Source organism: Rutidosis leptorrhynchoides, chromosome 7 (genome assembly GCF_046630445.1).
Source record: "Rutidosis leptorrhynchoides isolate AG116_Rl617_1_P2 chromosome 7, CSIRO_AGI_Rlap_v1, whole genome shotgun sequence".
Classification (NCBI taxonomy): Eukaryota; Viridiplantae; Streptophyta; class Magnoliopsida; order Asterales; family Asteraceae; genus Rutidosis; species Rutidosis leptorrhynchoides.
In genome coordinates, this window is record NC_092339.1 from 338,387,050 (window position 1) to 338,404,814 (window position 17,765).

The 17,765-nt window shown below is 33.3% G+C and overlaps 1 protein-coding gene and 1 long non-coding RNA gene across 2 annotated transcripts; one reads left to right on the forward strand and one right to left on the reverse strand.

Annotated features, from left to right (window-relative positions):
• Positions 1-11,680: 11,680 nt before the first annotated feature.
• Positions 11,681-13,598, forward strand: LOC139860330 (putative F-box/FBD/LRR-repeat protein At4g13965). Its single transcript, XM_071849098.1, has 3 exons — positions 11,681-12,598; positions 12,884-13,075; positions 13,155-13,598. The coding sequence occupies exons 1-3, from the start codon at positions 11,681-11,683 to the stop codon at positions 13,596-13,598; spliced, it is 1,554 nt and encodes a 517-aa protein (XP_071705199.1).
• Positions 13,599-14,823: 1,225 nt separating this feature from the next.
• Positions 14,824-17,028, reverse strand: LOC139856802 (uncharacterized). The gene is made up of 5 exons (XR_011762189.1): positions 16,661-17,028; positions 15,994-16,141; positions 15,829-15,870; positions 15,299-15,407; positions 14,824-15,197 (listed from the first exon to the last, which is right to left on the reverse strand). It is a non-coding gene; the product is annotated as an uncharacterized lncRNA (long non-coding RNA).
• Positions 17,029-17,765: the final 737 nt, after the last annotated feature.

Sequence of the window (17,765 nt, forward strand, 5' to 3'; positions counted from 1 at the left end):
CCACGATCTTCGAGTTAGTATGTTGGGCCGTATATACTTGTATATTCTTCTGGGCCGATAGTATACACTTAGTGGGCTGGATATAAATCATTGATCATAAGAAATCGTTGCTTATGTATCTGGTAGTTTCAAAACTGAACAAGGATAGTAATGGTACACGAGATTATGATAATTATGATGTGGGACAATAGGGGTTATGATCATAATGAAAATAGAATAGAACGATGATGATGAGATGAATATGATGAAGATGAAGTGGTTGTGTATGACGAGTCACAGACAAGAGATAATAGAATTTAACTACCATTTATATTAGAAAAACAATAAGCAGAATGATGGTCTTGGAGTGTTGTGTTAAACGAGAGGTCTCGGGTTCGAGCTTGGACTAGAGTATATATATATTTTTTTTAAAAGAAGAAGAAGAAGGATATTATCGGGTTAGCGGGACATCGCGGGTTCAAACCCGGACTTGGGCATTTTTTTTAGACGACTTCTTTGAGGTAGTTTTACTTATTACTCATTATTATTATTATTAAGATTATCATTATCAGTGCTATTATTATTAAAACCTATTATCATTACTACAATTTATTTAAAGTTATCCTTAAAACAAAAAGTATTATGATCATTAATAATATCAATATTGTTATTATTAAAAATATTATGAATATAACAAATAATGAAAGTTGTAAAAAATATTATTATTAGTAGAATTATAAGTATATATTAACTATATCAATAAATCATTTTAGAAATATTCATATTTATAACAATCTAGGTATTTTTAATATAACACTAAACAGATATACATATATATTAATATAACTATAAAAATATTAATCATTTTGAATATAAACACAAATTAAAAAGTATATGTTTTAATATATATATATGAATGATATAGGTTCGTGAATTCGAGGCCAACCCTATACTTCTTCAATGACGTCATATGTATTTTTACTACAAAATACAGTATGGTGAGTTTCATTTGCTCCCTTTTTAATTGCTTTTGCAATATATATTTTTGGGCTGAGAATACATGCGCTGCTTTTATAAATGTTTACGAGATAGACATAAGTACTTAAAATATATTCTACGTTGAGTTGTACCACTGGCATATCTCCCTGTAACTTGGTAACTACTATTTACATGTGGTATTGTAAACGCGAATCCTGTTGATAGATCTATCGGGCCTGACAACCCCAACCGGACTGGACGACCAGTATTCAACGTTTGCACAGTACTTCGTTTCGGTGACTACACTTGGTACGGTGTAGTGAGATTTCATAATAAAGGGAATATGCGACGTTGATTAAATGTTAAGTATGGTTACCAAGTGCTCAACCACTTAGAATATTTTTATTAAAATGTTTGTGTATATGAAATCTTGTGGTCTATTAAGATATTGAAATGATTATTATGATAAACCTATGAACTCACCAACCTTTTGGTTGACACTTTTAAGCATGTTTATTCTCAGGTACGAATTAAGTCTTCCGCTGTGCATTTGCTCATTTTAAGGACATTACTGTTAGGATATTAGGACCCAAACAACGCTAGTAATTCTACAAGACTACTAGCCGAGTAGTTATTCTATCAAGATCACTCAAACCCACTTAATGAACGAAAGATAATAAATGCGTAAATGTAAGAACGACACAAGATATAACGTGGTTATATGCAATCGGTATTAATGTTTCAGTTCCCCAGACCAAACCATCCGAAACAACTCCCAGACTTCTTCCCACACGGTTGAGAAGAAATTAAACACCTCGCATGTGCTCGAAGCCGATTTTGAGTAAATCGTCTAAGACTGAAAAAAACTCAAAACAGGGTGATCCAGAGTTTACATTCACATCAAGTCAATCAACCCAAAAACCCTAAGACTCCTACTGTCGTCAACCCAAGACGAATCACTTTCTCTAGGACTTAATGACTATTCCAGCTATAAAACCAACAAGATTAGACCATTCTTGGTAGCTAAAACAAAATGGGCAGGGAATATTCAGAGGATCATGACCAGTATGGTAACTAAACCATGGAAAATACCACTTTCCAATATTGACTTTGTGTCTACAAAACTACGAAACCCTTGTTGGAAATATAGGAGGTTATGTATATTATTTGTGGAAGAGGGGATTGATGATTTAGAAGTTTGATTGATATTGAAATTTTTTCTTTTATTGCTTATTGAATTGCTTTGTTGCTTGATTACAAATGAGGGGTGAAGCCCTCTATTTATACTACTCAATGGAGTAGTCTAGAATACTTCACAATCTACTAGCATCTAGATATTTCTTAGTATTATGATACTTCTAGACCTAGATATTTTGTAAGATCATTCTACACACTCTGTCTACTACATTTTACAAGAAGTTTCTACATAATGGATTATGATCTTGATCCAAAAGACTTGATACTTGCAAGCCCATATCCAAAACACATAGCCCAAAATCAAGTTTATTTTCCAACAGCCCCCCTTAAACTTGATTTCGTTACTCCGAGCATATTCCGTAATCTCTGAAACGTCTCGTGTTTTAGAGGCTTTGTGAAAATATCAGCAACTTGGTCATATGACTTCGCGTACTTTATTTGCACCTCTTTATTTGCAACACACTCCCTGATGTAATGGTATTTCGTATCGATGTGTTTGCTTCGATCATGGAAGACTGTATTCTTTGCTAGAGCAATCGCAGACTTGTTATCCACATATATCTCTGTAGCTTCCTTTTGAAAAAACTTAAGCTCATTTAGTAACTTCCTGAGCCATATTGCATGACAGGTGCACGATGTTGCTGCAACAAACTCAGCTTCACACGTTGACAGAGTCACAATGGGTTGCTTCTTCGAGCTCCATGTGAACGCCTATCCGATCATCAACTCATTCAAATACCTAATTCATAAATTAGAGCAAAATCCAAGCATCAAGTTTACAAATCAAGTGAACACAAGTAATCTAAGCTATAATCATTGCATAAATAAGAACTAAATCAAAGAAATAACAATCATTCATCATTACAACTAGTTAAAGAAGAAAACTACCAAAATGAGATAAGAAACAAAAGGAAATGGAAAGGATGATGGAAATGGAGCTTCAATCTTCATGAATCTTCAACATATAACATGAAATTGGTATTGATCTTGAAGGAATCATGATTGAAACCCTTTTAGGGTTCCAAAACGGCCTAAAGTTGCAGCTCTCTTGGGTCCTCTTATCCCCTTTCATTTATAGTGGGTCAAAACAAAAAAATGTTAGATTCAGCGTCGGTGCTCCGCACCATAAATTTTATAAATTTTAGGACTTAAATCATCAATTTTATAAATTTTTAGTAGCAGACTGTCGTATACTTGTATTGAATTTATTAAAAGTTTCAAGAATTTAAAAGATGAATTATACTCTGTATTAGACTATTAGTGTATTAACAAAAGTTAGTGATTTTATTGAATACAAGAATGAAGATTAAAATAATAAGATGATGCTAACCAAATTACATGAGATGATAATCAAGTAGTAAATTACTAATTAATTTTCAATGTTATTGGACTAAAAAATATATATTAACAACTTTAATCTTATGGAGTATTTAAGTATTTCAAATATAATACGAATATTTTTAAATTCAATATAAACATTCCATGAAAACTGGTTTGAACAAACATTATATTCGATGTAGAGAACTTAAACAATATGAATAACGTAAAAGATAGTTGATGTATGACACCTGGAAGTTTGCAGAACTTATACTGATTCTCAAATGCTGTAGCTTAAATGCAACAACAACATTATATATACTGATTCTCTGGTTAAAACTACTATGTTCGTGCTGTAGCTTAAATGCAACAACATTATACTGGTTCTTGATTTATGTTATTAACTTGCAGCTTAGATAGTGAGAATGACCACAGAAGGCGATAGACTAAGCAGCTGTTAGAAAGGAGACCAAGTGTTGGAACAGTTTTTTTTTTTTTTTTTCTCTCGTTTTGTATAAATGTCTCCATAATCTAACAATTACTTGGAGTCGATCATCGCAATGGGACCAAATGTTGATGACTTCGTCCAGGTGGTTAAAGACGGGTCCTTTCACACATGTTATGATATAGTAATATAAAAACGTTCACTAGACGGATCCACACAAAAAAAAAAAGTTAAAATCATTCAAAAGCTTATCAATACAAAAACAAAAAATTTAAGGACTACGCATGAAAATTTAGATAAACCACATGGATTATCCACGTAATTTTATTTAATAGAAATCAACAAGTTTTACCTAACTTGCTTTATTTAATTAATTAATTAATTATTAATTTTAACTGTTCCATATTAAAAGAAGGTAACAATATCATATCACTAAAAACTTGGAGATTCGGTTGAGTAATTAAACGATATACATATCGAGTTTCCATTCACAATAAATCGTAATTATATAAACAGATTCGTAGTTTATACATTCACTATAATATTCGTAGGTTATATATTTACTATTCGCTATAGTAAAAAAAGATAGTATTCGGAAGAAGAAAAACAGGAAGTGAAGCGTGGGGAAACGTACGACGCTTGTTGATAAATTCGTTGTCGTTGTGAAGGTAATTCTGAACCCAACTTGAATATTATTACGTTATTAGGCTTGTGTAATCATACCGTATTAGTATAATTAATCCAAAACGACGTAAAGCAACCGTTAAACTATATTGTCTATATCAAAAGTTTTGGGACTTAAAAGGTCAATTTTTTGGCAAATAGGTTCCCAAAATTTCTAGTAGCTAGTAGTCTGTCGTTTACTAATATTGAATTTATTAAAAATTAGAACCAATTAGAAGATGAATATATCAGTAAGAGAATACTCTGTATAAAGTTTATCAAAAATTATATTAAAGTAACAAATAATGTTTTAATTCTATATAAACATGCCATTAAAAGTGGTTTGAAAAACATTATTATTGGTGTAGAGAACTTAAACCACATGAACTAACGTAAATGGTGTACTGCAGCTAATAGTTTCCAGAATCTGTCTATGTTTAAATAGTGCTCTGCGCATTGTTTTTTTTTTTTTTTTTTTTTTTTTGTAATGAAAATCATGTATTTGCTTTATGTTATCAACGTGCAGCTTAAGTAGTGAGAATGAATCTACCTGCTGATAGACTAAGCAGCTTGCCTGACGATATCATCAACAAAATTCTGTCTTACATCGAAACCAAAGATGCTATCAAAACTAGTATTTTGTCATCTAGATGGAAGAATACATGGAAGTCAATCCCATATCTCAATTTCGATACTTATGATTTTGATTCATTACCCAAGTTCACTGAGTATGTTACTCATGTTCTGTCTTCCCGCAATAATGAAATAGAATTGTCGTCCGTTAGACTTTGTTTTGGTGGAGAAATTAGCCAAGCGTTTGTCGAATCAATTATGAACTATGCGTTTTCGCACAATGTCCAGAAGATGACTATTATTTGTTCTTACGTAAGAAAGCATATCGAATTCCCTCTTTCACTTTTCATCTCTCAGTCTCTTAAAGATCTCACTTTGTTTGAATGTTCAATATCAACAACAATCAAATCATCTTGGGACCTACCAACTTTAACAACATTGAATTTTGGTCGTGTCAATTTCCGTAACGTAATTCCTTTCCAAGACGGAGAAAGCCCCAGCACCGAAGTTAGCCATGCTAAAGGTGATGTTGAGTCTGGTGGTCTTTTTTCTAAGTGCCCAAACTTGAAAAATCTCACCTTAACTGACTGCAACATATATGTTGATGATTTCACCGTTTGCCATTCTCAACTTTCTAATCACTCGATTAAAAATGGACGTTCGTATTCTGTTGTTAATGTGGTAGCACCTCATTTGAAGGATCTATCTATTGTAAAATTCAAAGGGGATGTTAAGATTTCTGCACCCAAATTATCCTCATTGACGTATGAAAGTGAATACTATACCGAATTGTATTCCGCATATGGTTTCTCTTCTTTGGAGAAAGTGGATTTCTATATTTCTTATCCATATGATGAAGATGTTCCCAAAATTATTCACGTGCTTCATCAGTTTGGAAATGTCAAATATCTTACGCTTGGATTGGAAGTTGTAGAGGTATTCATTTTTTAAGGTTAATACTTGAATCTATTAGCACTTCATTCTATTTTGAACACACTTCAGATAAAGTATATATATATATATATATATATATATATATATATATATATATATATATATATATATATATATATATATATATATATATATATATATATATATAGATTTAATCAAGAGGGAAGCACTTTTTTGGGGGGAAGTGGGGGGAAGTAAATTTTTTTCGTTTTTTCAAAAAAAAAAAATTTCAGGCATCAAGACCACACGAGAATATGAACATTTTAAAAAGACACTTCGTGATATATTATTATTATTTTGGCGGGAAAACGCTAATAAATGATAACTTTCAGTGTACTGAATGTTTTGCTGCTGAGTTTTTTTTTAGGGTTTATAAATTAAGGTTTAGCTATTAGGGGTCAAATATTATGGTTTAGCTATTAGTGTTTAGCTATTAGGGTTTAGAAATTAGGGTTTAGATTGAATTTAACACGAACGGTTTAGAGTTTAGACTATAGGGTTTAGGGTTTTGGGTTTAGGAAATCGGGCTAAATCTTGAAAAAAAAACTACACATATGATATAACATTCAGTAATAACATTACGCATACTGCATGTTATCAGTTTTCGCATTTTCCCGCCAAAATAATAACATTTATCAAAGTGTCTTTTTTAAATATTCATATTTTCGTGTGCTCTTAATGTTGGAAATTTTTTTTTTCGAAAAATACGTAATAAAAAAAAATTACTTCTCCCTTCCTCCCAAAAAAGTGTTTCCCTCTTGATTATATATATATATATATATATATATATATATATATATATATATATATATATATATATATATATATATATATATATATATATATATATATATACACACACACACGGAGTATATATATAATCATGTTCATTTTTGTATAATACTTTTCAGGTTCTTGCATCAAATGTGGAACTAGTCTCACATCAACCTTCTTTTGGTAACTTAATTAGTCTCAAGATTTATCCAAAAAACTTAAACTCGGTGGAGGAAGGACAAGAGAAAATAAACTTTCCTGAAGAAGTGAAAAATTATCTGGTTGATGGTTCTCTAAGTACCACTGTCACGATATTCTCACGTCAGGTAGTTTCACCATGAAGAATAATTTATATCCGAACTATCATTAACTTTTTGCTCTACTCAGATACTATTAATCATAAGCTGTACGATATCATGCAGGAGGCGCAAGCATTGCAGAATGTCGCATTAGCACAAAAACAGTTGGCTAAGTTGCGGTTGCTGCTAGAGCCTTGGGAGATCAATAAAGCTCATTTAGATCAGGTTGATGAAGAGAAACTTGTCAAAGAGAAATTATCACAGATCGAGAAATTTGGTTGGTTTCGTTTGGAGTTGTTGATTGACCATCGGAGAGCTAGGATTAATGAGATTCTTTCTAAGTTTTGTTATATTGAAAAATTATTGGACAATTTTCCAGCATCAAAGAAGGATGGGATTCAAGCATGTTTACCTAGTTTACGTGCAGAGGCCTACGTTGTCATGAAAAAAATGATAGATGAGTTTAAGATTGATTTCGATGAGATGGTGTCTGAAATGATTAACTAGCTATAGCATCACAACCGTCATCATAGCAAATGGTAAGTTTCTGATTTCCGTATGTTTTGCTTTCAGGTTTTAATCATTTTCTTATATGTTACCCCAAAAGCAATTAAACTGAAAATCATTTTATTATCATTATCTTTATGCTCTTAAACTGAATTGAAAATCTGATCAATATTTTTATTGAATACCTTTATTTCAAGGTTGTGTTCTCTTTACCATCCTATTAATTTCCCATATATGCAAATCTTGTTGGTCAACCAGTTTTTGTGATTATGTCTTTTTTGCTGAATGTTGCGACTTTTTTTGTTTTTGTAGTGTGGTCATATCCAACAAAATCACCACCAGATAGCCCATCGAGTGCATTTTTCGTTCAGGGATTTAAGTGATAACACAACCGAATGAACAGGGTGACAATCTCTAGTATAAAACAATGGTGATATAGTTATGATACTTATTCGTATTCTTATTGTGATTATTGTGGTTGTGGCATCTGCATTTGTGTGTGGCCTGATTGATTACTAAACAGAGAGTTTTTATTTTATTTTATTTTATTTTATTTTTTTTTTTGGATTTTAACTATTATTATTTCATGAAATTATTATATTCAGATTAGAAACCTAAATTATGTCACATGTCCGTTTTACAAATCCACAATGGGATTTTTTTAATTCGTTCACTTTTATATGCACCTCACATGATGATAGTTATTTTGGTCGATTAATAGAATGGTGAATAATTTGAATACTATTCAACCTTGCCTGTTTACCACACTTATAATAAATTTATTTTCTTCAACACAAATTAACATCAAGGTAAGAGTACAAGAAGTTCTGTTAGAAGTCGTTAGGTCTAGAATTATTGATGTAATTTGTATTCTCCGGAAAAGATTAATTAAAATGCCCTAGTCGATTAGTTGTAGCCATGAAAAGTGTTCTTGCGTCTGAGAATCCAACGAAAGTCTTGAAAATTACACACCATTTAAAACTCGAAATGGTGTTAATCGGTATTAGACATGGCAAAATGGACCCAAAGTCTTAAAAATGGGTCCATTGGATTTACTTGAAGACCCAAATGGGTCCAAGCATATAACATAACAAATATCTTAAAGACCCAAATGGGTCCAATCACATAATACAAAAATTACTTGAAGACACAAATGGGTTCACTTCAAAAGATTTTTTTTTCGGCGCGCGTTTTGGGGCGCGATTTCGAGGCCCGTTTTCGGCGCGCGATTTCGGAGCCCAATTTCGGAGCCCGTTTTGGGGCGCGTGTTTTCGGCGCGCGATTTCGGGGCGCGTTTTCGGCGCCCGTTTTCCGGCGCGCTATTTTTGTTGCGCGTTTTCGGCGCCCGATTTTGGCGCGCGATTTCGGGGCCCGTTTTCGGCGCTCGTTTTCGGCGCGCGATTTCGGCGCCGATTTCGGGGCCCGTTTTGGGCGCGCGTTTTGGTCGGCCATTTTCGGCGCGTGTTTTCGGCGCACGATTTCGGGGCCCGTTTTCGGCGCGCGATTTCGGGGCCCGTTTTCGGCTCGCGATTTCGGGGCCCGTTTTCGGCCCGCGTGTTCGGAAGAGACACAACAGAAAATACAAACAAGAAAATTTTTACTAGCCCGACCCAACCGACCCGGGTCTTGACCCAACCCGACCCGGGTCTCGACCCAACCCGTTCGACCCAACCCGTCCGACCCATTTTAATTCTGACCCGTTTCGACCCATGACCCATTTCGACCCGAACCCATTTGATCTTTGACCCAACCCGACCCATCTCGACCCGTTTGCCAGGTATAATCGGTATTAATGTTTCAGTTCCCCAGACCAAACCATCCGAAACAACTCCCAGACTTCTTCCCACACGGTTGAGAAGAAATTAAACACCTCGCATGTGCTCGAAGCCGATTTTGAGTAAATCGTCTAAGACTGAAAAAAACTCAAAACAGGGTGATCCAGAGTTTACATTCACATCAAGTCAATCAACCCAAAAACCCTAAGACTCCTACTGTCGTCAACCCAAGACGAATCACTTTCTCTAGGACTTAATGACTATTCCAGCTATAAAACCAACAAGATTAGACCATTCTTGGTAGCTAAAACAAAATGGGCAGGGAATATTCAGAGGATCATGACCAGTATGGTAACTAAACCATGGAAAATACCACTTTCCAATATTGACTTTGTGTCTACAAAACTACGAAACCCTTGTTGGAAATATAGGAGGTTATGTATATTATTTGTGGAAGAGGGGATTGATGATTTAGAAGTTTGATTGATATTGAAATTTTTTCTTTTATTGCTTATTGAATTGCTTTGTTGCTTGATTACAAATGAGGGGTGAAGCCCTCTATTTATACTACTCAATGGAGTAGTCTAGAATACTTCACAATCTACTAGCATCTAGATATTTCTTAGTATTATGATACTTCTAGACCTAGATATTTTGTAAGATCATTCTACACACTCTGTCTACTACATTTTACAAGAAGTTTCTACATAATGGATTATGATCTTGATCCAAAAGACTTGATACTTGCAAGCCCATATCCAAAACACATAGCCCAAAATCAAGTTTATTTTCCAACAGCCCCCCTTAAACTTGATTTCGTTACTCCGAGCATATTCCGTAATCTCTGAAACGTCTCGTGTTTTAGAGGCTTTGTGAAAATATCAGCAACTTGGTCATATGACTTCGCGTACTTTATTTGCACCTCTTTATTTGCAACACACTCCCTGATGTAATGGTATTTCGTATCGATGTGTTTGCTTCGATCATGGAAGACTGTATTCTTTGCTAGAGCAATCGCAGACTTGTTATCCACATATATCTCTGTAGCTTCCTTTTGAAAAAACTTAAGCTCATTTAGTAACTTCCTGAGCCATATTGCATGACAGGTGCACGATGTTGCTGCAACAAACTCAGCTTCACACGTTGACAGAGTCACAATGGGTTGCTTCTTCGAGCTCCATGTGAACGCCTATCCGATCATCAACTCATTCAAATACCTAATTCATAAATTAGAGCAAAATCCAAGCATCAAGTTTACAAATCAAGTGAACACAAGTAATCTAAGCTATAATCATTGCATAAATAAGAACTAAATCAAAGAAATAACAATCATTCATCATTACAACTAGTTAAAGAAGAAAACTACCAAAATGAGATAAGAAACAAAAGGAAATGGAAAGGATGATGGAAATGGAGCTTCAATCTTCATGAATCTTCAACATATAACATGAAATTGGTATTGATCTTGAAGGAATCATGATTGAAACCCTTTTAGGGTTCCAAAACGGCCTAAAGTTGCAGCTCTCTTGGGTCCTCTTATCCCCTTTCATTTATAGTGGGTCAAAACAAAAAAATGTTGATTCAGCGTCGGTGCTCCGCACCATAAATTTTATAAATTTTAGGACTTAAATCATCAATTTTATAAATTTTTAGTAGCAGACTGTCGTATACTTGTATTGAATTTATTAAAAGTTTCAAGAATTTAAAAGATGAATTATACTCTGTATTAGACTATTAGTGTATTAACAAAAGTTAGTGATTTTATTGAATACAAGAATGAAGATTAAAATAATAAGATGATGCTAACCAAATTACATGAGATGATAATCAAGTAGTAAATTACTAATTAATTTTCAATGTTATTGGACTAAAAAATATATATTAACAACTTTAATCTTATGGAGTATTTAAGTATTTCAAATATAATATGAATATTTTTAAATTCAATATAAACATTCCATGAAAACTGGTTTGAACAAACATTATATTCGATGTAGAGAACTTAAACAATATGAATAACGTAAAAGATAGTTGATGTATGACACCTGGAAGTTTGCAGAACTTATATTGATTCTCAAATGCTGTAGCTTAAATGCAACAACAACATTATATATACTGATTCTCTGGTTAAAACTACTATGTTCGTGCTGTAGCTTAAATGCAACAACATTATACTGGTTCTTGATTTATGTTATTAACTTGCAGCTTAGATAGTGAGAATGACCACAGAAGGCGATAGACTAAGCAACTTGTCAGATGATATCATTAACAAAATTCTCTCTTATATCGACACCAAAGATGCTATCAAAACTAGTATTTTGTCATCTAGATGGAAGAATATATGGAAGTCAATCCCACATCTCGGTTTCTTTAATTACAGTTCAGATTCATTACCCAAATTCTGTGAGTATGTTACTGGTGTTCTGTCTTCCCGCAATAATGAAATAGATCTGTCGTCTATTAAACTTGAAATTCATGAAGTTAGCCAAGAGTGTGTTACAAAGATTTTGAACTATGCTTTTTCGCACAATGTCGAAAAGATGACTATTATATATAGGCACACAAATGATGTCGACCTTCCTTTTTCTATTTTTATTTCTCAATCTCTTAGAGATCTCAGTTTGAGAGGGTGTAATTATTACATTAAGATCAAATCATCCTGGGACTTACTAGCTTTAACAACGTTGTGTCTTTCTTCTGTCACGTTCAGTAATAGAAATCCTAATGAGTTTGATAAGTTTGGTGGTCTTTTATGTAAGTGTCCAAACTTAAAGAATCTTACCTTAAGTGACTGCGACATACATTGTTTGAATGGTGCAACCATTTCCCATTCTCAACTTTCTAATCTCACGCTTTTTGGTGGGCGTTGGAATTCTGTCGTTAATGTGGTAGCACCTCTCCTTAAGCATCTCACTGTTGTAGATTGCCAATGGGATCTTACGATTTCTGCACCCGAATTATCCTCATTGGTGTTTAAAAGTCCATATTATAGGAAGTTTTCTGCAGATGGTTTGTTTTCTTTGGAGAAAGTGAATTTCTATATTGACAATCCAAATTGGGATGTTTCTAAAATTATTGACGTGCTTCAACAGTTCGGCAATGCCAAATATCTTACGCTTGGATTGGAAATTATAGAGGTATTCGTTCTTTACTGTGTATACGTGATCTATCATTACTCTATTATGTTATACATGCATTTAGAAAAGGATTCTACCTTACTCATTCTTTTTTGTACGTAGGTGGTTTAAAATTGTATCGTATTTTTTGATGAAATAACATTTTCATTAATAATGATACTTAAATTCATAACATTTTCACTTCAATCATAACATTTTCATTAATACTGATACTTAAACTCATTCTCATGTATTTGAATATTTATGTTTGTATACATCATGTTCATTTTGTGTAAAAATTTTCAGGCTCTTGCATTAAATGTACAGCTACTTTCACATCTACCTTCTCCATTTTCTAAGTTAACGAGTCTCGAAATTTATCCATATAACGTATACTTGGAGGAGGAAGGACAAAAGAAAATAAACATGCCTACGGAAGTCAAAAACTATATGTTAGATGGTTCTCCAAGTGCCACTGTCACGATATGCTCACGTGAGGTATTTTTACAATGAAGACTTATGACTATTGATAACGGAGATTATTATATTGTTCATTATAAACTATGATATCATGCAGGAGATGAAAGAATTGTGGAATGCAAATAGAGCACAACGAATTTTGACCGAGTTGCATATGCTTCTAAAGGAGGAGAAGATTAAATGTGAGACCAATAAAACTCATATTGATCAAACTAAATCACAAACGGAGCGCCACAAGGAGATTATGAATGAACAAGGGGAGACATATATTGATGAAGGGAAATTTGTCAAAGAGGAATTTTCACAGATCCAGAACTATTGGAATGATCTGTTTGAGCAGATGAAACAAGGGGGTGATAAGATTAATGACATTTTTTCATCATTTGATCTGGTTGAGGATATAATGAAAAAGCTTCCAGCATCAAAGAAGGATAAGATTCAAGAACGTTTTTCTAGCGTACGTGCAGAGGCCTGCATTGTTATGAAATTGATAACGAGAAGCAAGATTGAAATAGGGTATGCCTTCATGAACTTGCTATAGCATCACAACCCTCTTCATAGAAAACTTTAAGTTTCTGATTTCCAAATGCTCATAGTTTCTGTGTTTTTTTTTTTTTTTTAACTTTTACCCTGATTGCAACGAACGGAAATTGATTGTGTAAACTGGAATGCTAAAAGTTTTATGTTTCGTGTACTCAAGTATTCTGCTGCTCCTTAGATTAATGGAGTTTAAAATTTTAATATGTCAAAGTATGATCCTTAGATTAATGGTAGTTGTAAGCTACTATGTTGATGATTTCACTGTTTACCTCAACTTTCTAATCTCACGACTAATAATGGATATACGTATTATGTTTTTAATGTGGTAGTACCATACCTGAAGGATATCACTGTTATAATACTTTTTCATATTCTGTTTCACGTTAACCTGTGCCAAATTTACCCGTTTGGACCCTTTACCCAACTTTACCGACCTTCCCATTTTACACCTATAGGTCTCTAGAATGATATCATCCATAGTACATTCAAGAAGCAACCTTGAAGTAGGAGAACTAATCCCTTATTGCTCGTGTGGTATTTGGGAAGATGTAATACTCTTGGGCCTACTCGACCCAACCCAACCCGGCCATTTGATTCATACATGTATTTGCTTGCATGTTTTTTTTTTTCTTAAACACCGTTTCACCCATTGTTAGAATAAGAGATTACACTACAACAAAATAGTTGATTGTACACATTTTTTAAGCCATATATACACGTTTTCATGTGTGTAGAATATCAAAGTTCACGTTTCCATGAGGTGTGTGGAAAATGCCCGTAACAAATTTTAATCAAAGATCTACACACTTGTCAGTGTGAAGGTATTTGATGAATTTCTACAACTTGAAGTGTGAACCTTCCTTGTAAAAAAATTCACGCCCATAATAGTGAACAAGTCACCTCAAATAGACACAGCTAAAAACGTGAACAAATGGAAACAAGTCACTACACACCTAAAAGCGTGAACAAATGACAACAAGTAACTCAAATATACACACTAAAACGCGTGAACAAACAACTACTCCGTATATTTGGAAAATAGATAATAATAATAATAAAATAATATATTACTCCATATCTAGGTGTAAAATCTACGGAGTAATTAATTTTAATTATAATAATTATAATAACTTTAACTAATAATATAATATAAAATAATTCTCGGAGAAACAAACATCTCAAAAAAGTGACTAATGGAAAATATTGTTTCACATCTTATTGACCAATTAAAGTACATAACAACATGAGTAACAAAAAAGAAGATGACTTCATGAGCATCTGAAGATCAGCATCAACAAAATGTGTTAGAGAAGTATTTTCGAACAAATACTACCATATACAAATCTGCAAAGGGCCTTCATAATTGTTACATCATTTCTCTTTGCTGTTATGCATAAGAGCTCACCATATGTAAACGGGTCGGCATTGCCTAATGATGGTTTGATGGGAAAGCCTCAACCATAACCACATTCCTTTTGCGTGCGGATGTAGCTAAGTGTGTCAATGTAGTAACAGTCGTCTCTTGAAATGTACGGGTACATACAGATCCTAGACGAGGTTGTGATTGTTGCTGCAAGTTGGACTGTTATGCTTTTATGTGCTATTGAGAGCAAAATAAACATGATCACATATAATAACCTCCTTCTATTATGAAGAGGTAGATTTATAAAGATTTTTAATGTAAAAAGATAAGTAGATTACCATAAGAGTTCGTCCATTTGAGTCACTTATCAGGAAAGGCAGAATTACCGTGCCAGCAACCGTAAGCAAGTTCATATACATATTTGGATCTCCATCAACATCTTCATCTCTGGTATCCAACAATAATGTGCGCATAAGGAAAATGTGTAATATTATGATTATTATCAAAAGGGAAATGTTACATAAATCATTCATTATGTGCACATTATAAAGGAACCCACGGATGTTCGATTGCATAATTTTTCCATCATAATCTCTGCAATTATACTACAACGGTGACGCTAAGAAACTACAATTTCAATCATTTTTGGTTAATAGTACATTTTTCCTCCCTTATGTCATTATAAAACACGGTTGGATCCATTTATAGCCCACTGCAACTAGTCTGATACTTGATAATTGATACCAGCCTACCAGGTGTGGGAACCTTATAACACACTTTGCAGAGGGCAGTTTCATTTAAGTTCGTGTCTTTGACTATAACATTGAAATAAAAATAAGTAAAGCAAAAAGGAAAAATAACTACTGACCTGACGTGCCGGGTACTTGCAAACGAGCACCAATCTTTACATCTACATCATCAAATTCTTTCTTAAAAAAGCATCAACCTAAGCATGGATCACCATATCCACGGAAGTTGGATGGAGATAAACAAAGCATGGATTATAATTTACACACGAGTTAGTAAATCTTACCCTGTTCATGAGTACTGGAGAGACTTCATCAGATTATTTGTTCATTAGTGTAACTATCGATTTCCTCATGGGCAACTTTATATGCCTTAATGGGCTGTTTTTCACCATTAGTACCTTCTTTGTCCATCATGTTATGGTACAAATTAATCTGCAAAATATAAACCAATAATGAATTACTATGCTGTTCTGCCAGTTAGCTACCAGCATACTGCACCTGCCAAGCTAGGTGCCCTAACAACTATATGATCCAACAAGATAGATCCACTTTTGAAAGCATTGAATAGAAACAAAACATTATCAATCAACAGAAATGACATATTCAAGAATGTGAATATACAGTAAGTTCCCTACAAGATTAAAGCATTCAATTACAAAATTAAAGCTATAGTTTAGGGTCCATAATTAAGTGCATAATCCCTCACGTAAAGCTTTTTACAAAATTGTGATTGATTACATCATCACCACCATATAATCTACACTGATTTCAATAAATCGCAAATTCCAAACGGTTATTGAAACATGATTTAACACATAAAAGTGATCCATTCAATCACAAACTTAAAGTATTCATAGCCTAATATGTTCTCAATGTTTATGACATTGATAGCTTGTAACACATTCTCAATTTATGTATTGACTGAAAAACAAAAGTTAGGGTTTAACATACCCTTAATTCGCCGGAGAAAACTATCATTTTGGGGAGCGCCGATAGTAGTTCACTCAGTGAAAGTATCAAAACTTGATCGGATGCTTGAAGTCGACAATATATTGTCAATTAATGATAATTTTCATGATTAACAATAAGTTTATTTATTTGAACTATAAAAACAACGAACAATTTGATTGACTTAGCTGCCACGCGATGGGAGCTCTGTAGCAGTTCTTCAATCGGATGTTGGATAACGAAAAATTAGGAAACTTAGGGTTTGGTACGAGAGAACATATAGAGTTTCATATTTGCGAAAGTGAAACCCTAGAAATTTGGGGGAGAAGAATGATTGAACTGTTATAAAGTTTTGGATTTGTTATTCACGTGAAAACTGATTGGTTTTTACTTTTTAGATCTTTCCGGTTTGTATTTGTATTGTAAGGACTAAGGAGCACACAATTTACACGGGTACAAGCGTGAGGATTGTGAAAGTATTACTCACACTTTCGAGTGTGATATTATGCAATATTTACTTACATTTAAGATTGTGAAAATTTACAAATACATACTCACACCTATAAAAGTGAAAATTTATAAATCTTACTCACATTTGAAAATGTGAGTTAGATATGGGAAAGCCTTACGTTTCATTACTCACAATTCTAAAAGTGACAATTTTATTCACATTCATAAATATGAACTATTTTTTACCAAAACATGTATTTTCACATTTGTAAATGTGTAAACAATTGAACGTGTTAAAATACAATGCAAATTTAGAATAATATGGAATTAGTAAATGTATATGGGTAAAATATCTAGATATTAATATGTATAAGAAAATATCTAGATATTAGAATATGAGAGAAAAATCTAGAAATTGAAATGTAAAAGAAAAATCTAGATATTTGTAGGTTGTAGAAATATCTAGATATTTATATATCCATAGAAATATCTAGGTTCTAGAATGTTCCATGGAGTAGTATAAATATGGGAGGAGATTTCATTTGTGTTGTGTGAAGTTGTGAGAAGACAATAAGAAGTGAGTTGTGAAGAAGAGAAGAAGAGTGTGAGTTAGCGAAAGTAGAGAAGATAAAGCTTGTAAGTAATATTGTAATTGTAA

Coding starts and splice junctions, on each gene's coding strand:
- LOC139860330 (XM_071849098.1), top strand. CDS start 11,681: ATGACCACAGAAGGCGATAGACTAAGCAACTTGTCAGATGATATCATT. Junction 12,599..12,883: donor TTGGATTGGAAATTATAGAG/GTATTCGTTCTT, acceptor AAAAATTTTCAG/GCTCTTGCATTAAATGTACA. Junction 13,076..13,154: donor TCACGATATGCTCACGTGAG/GTATTTTTACAA, acceptor GATATCATGCAG/GAGATGAAAGAATTGTGGAA.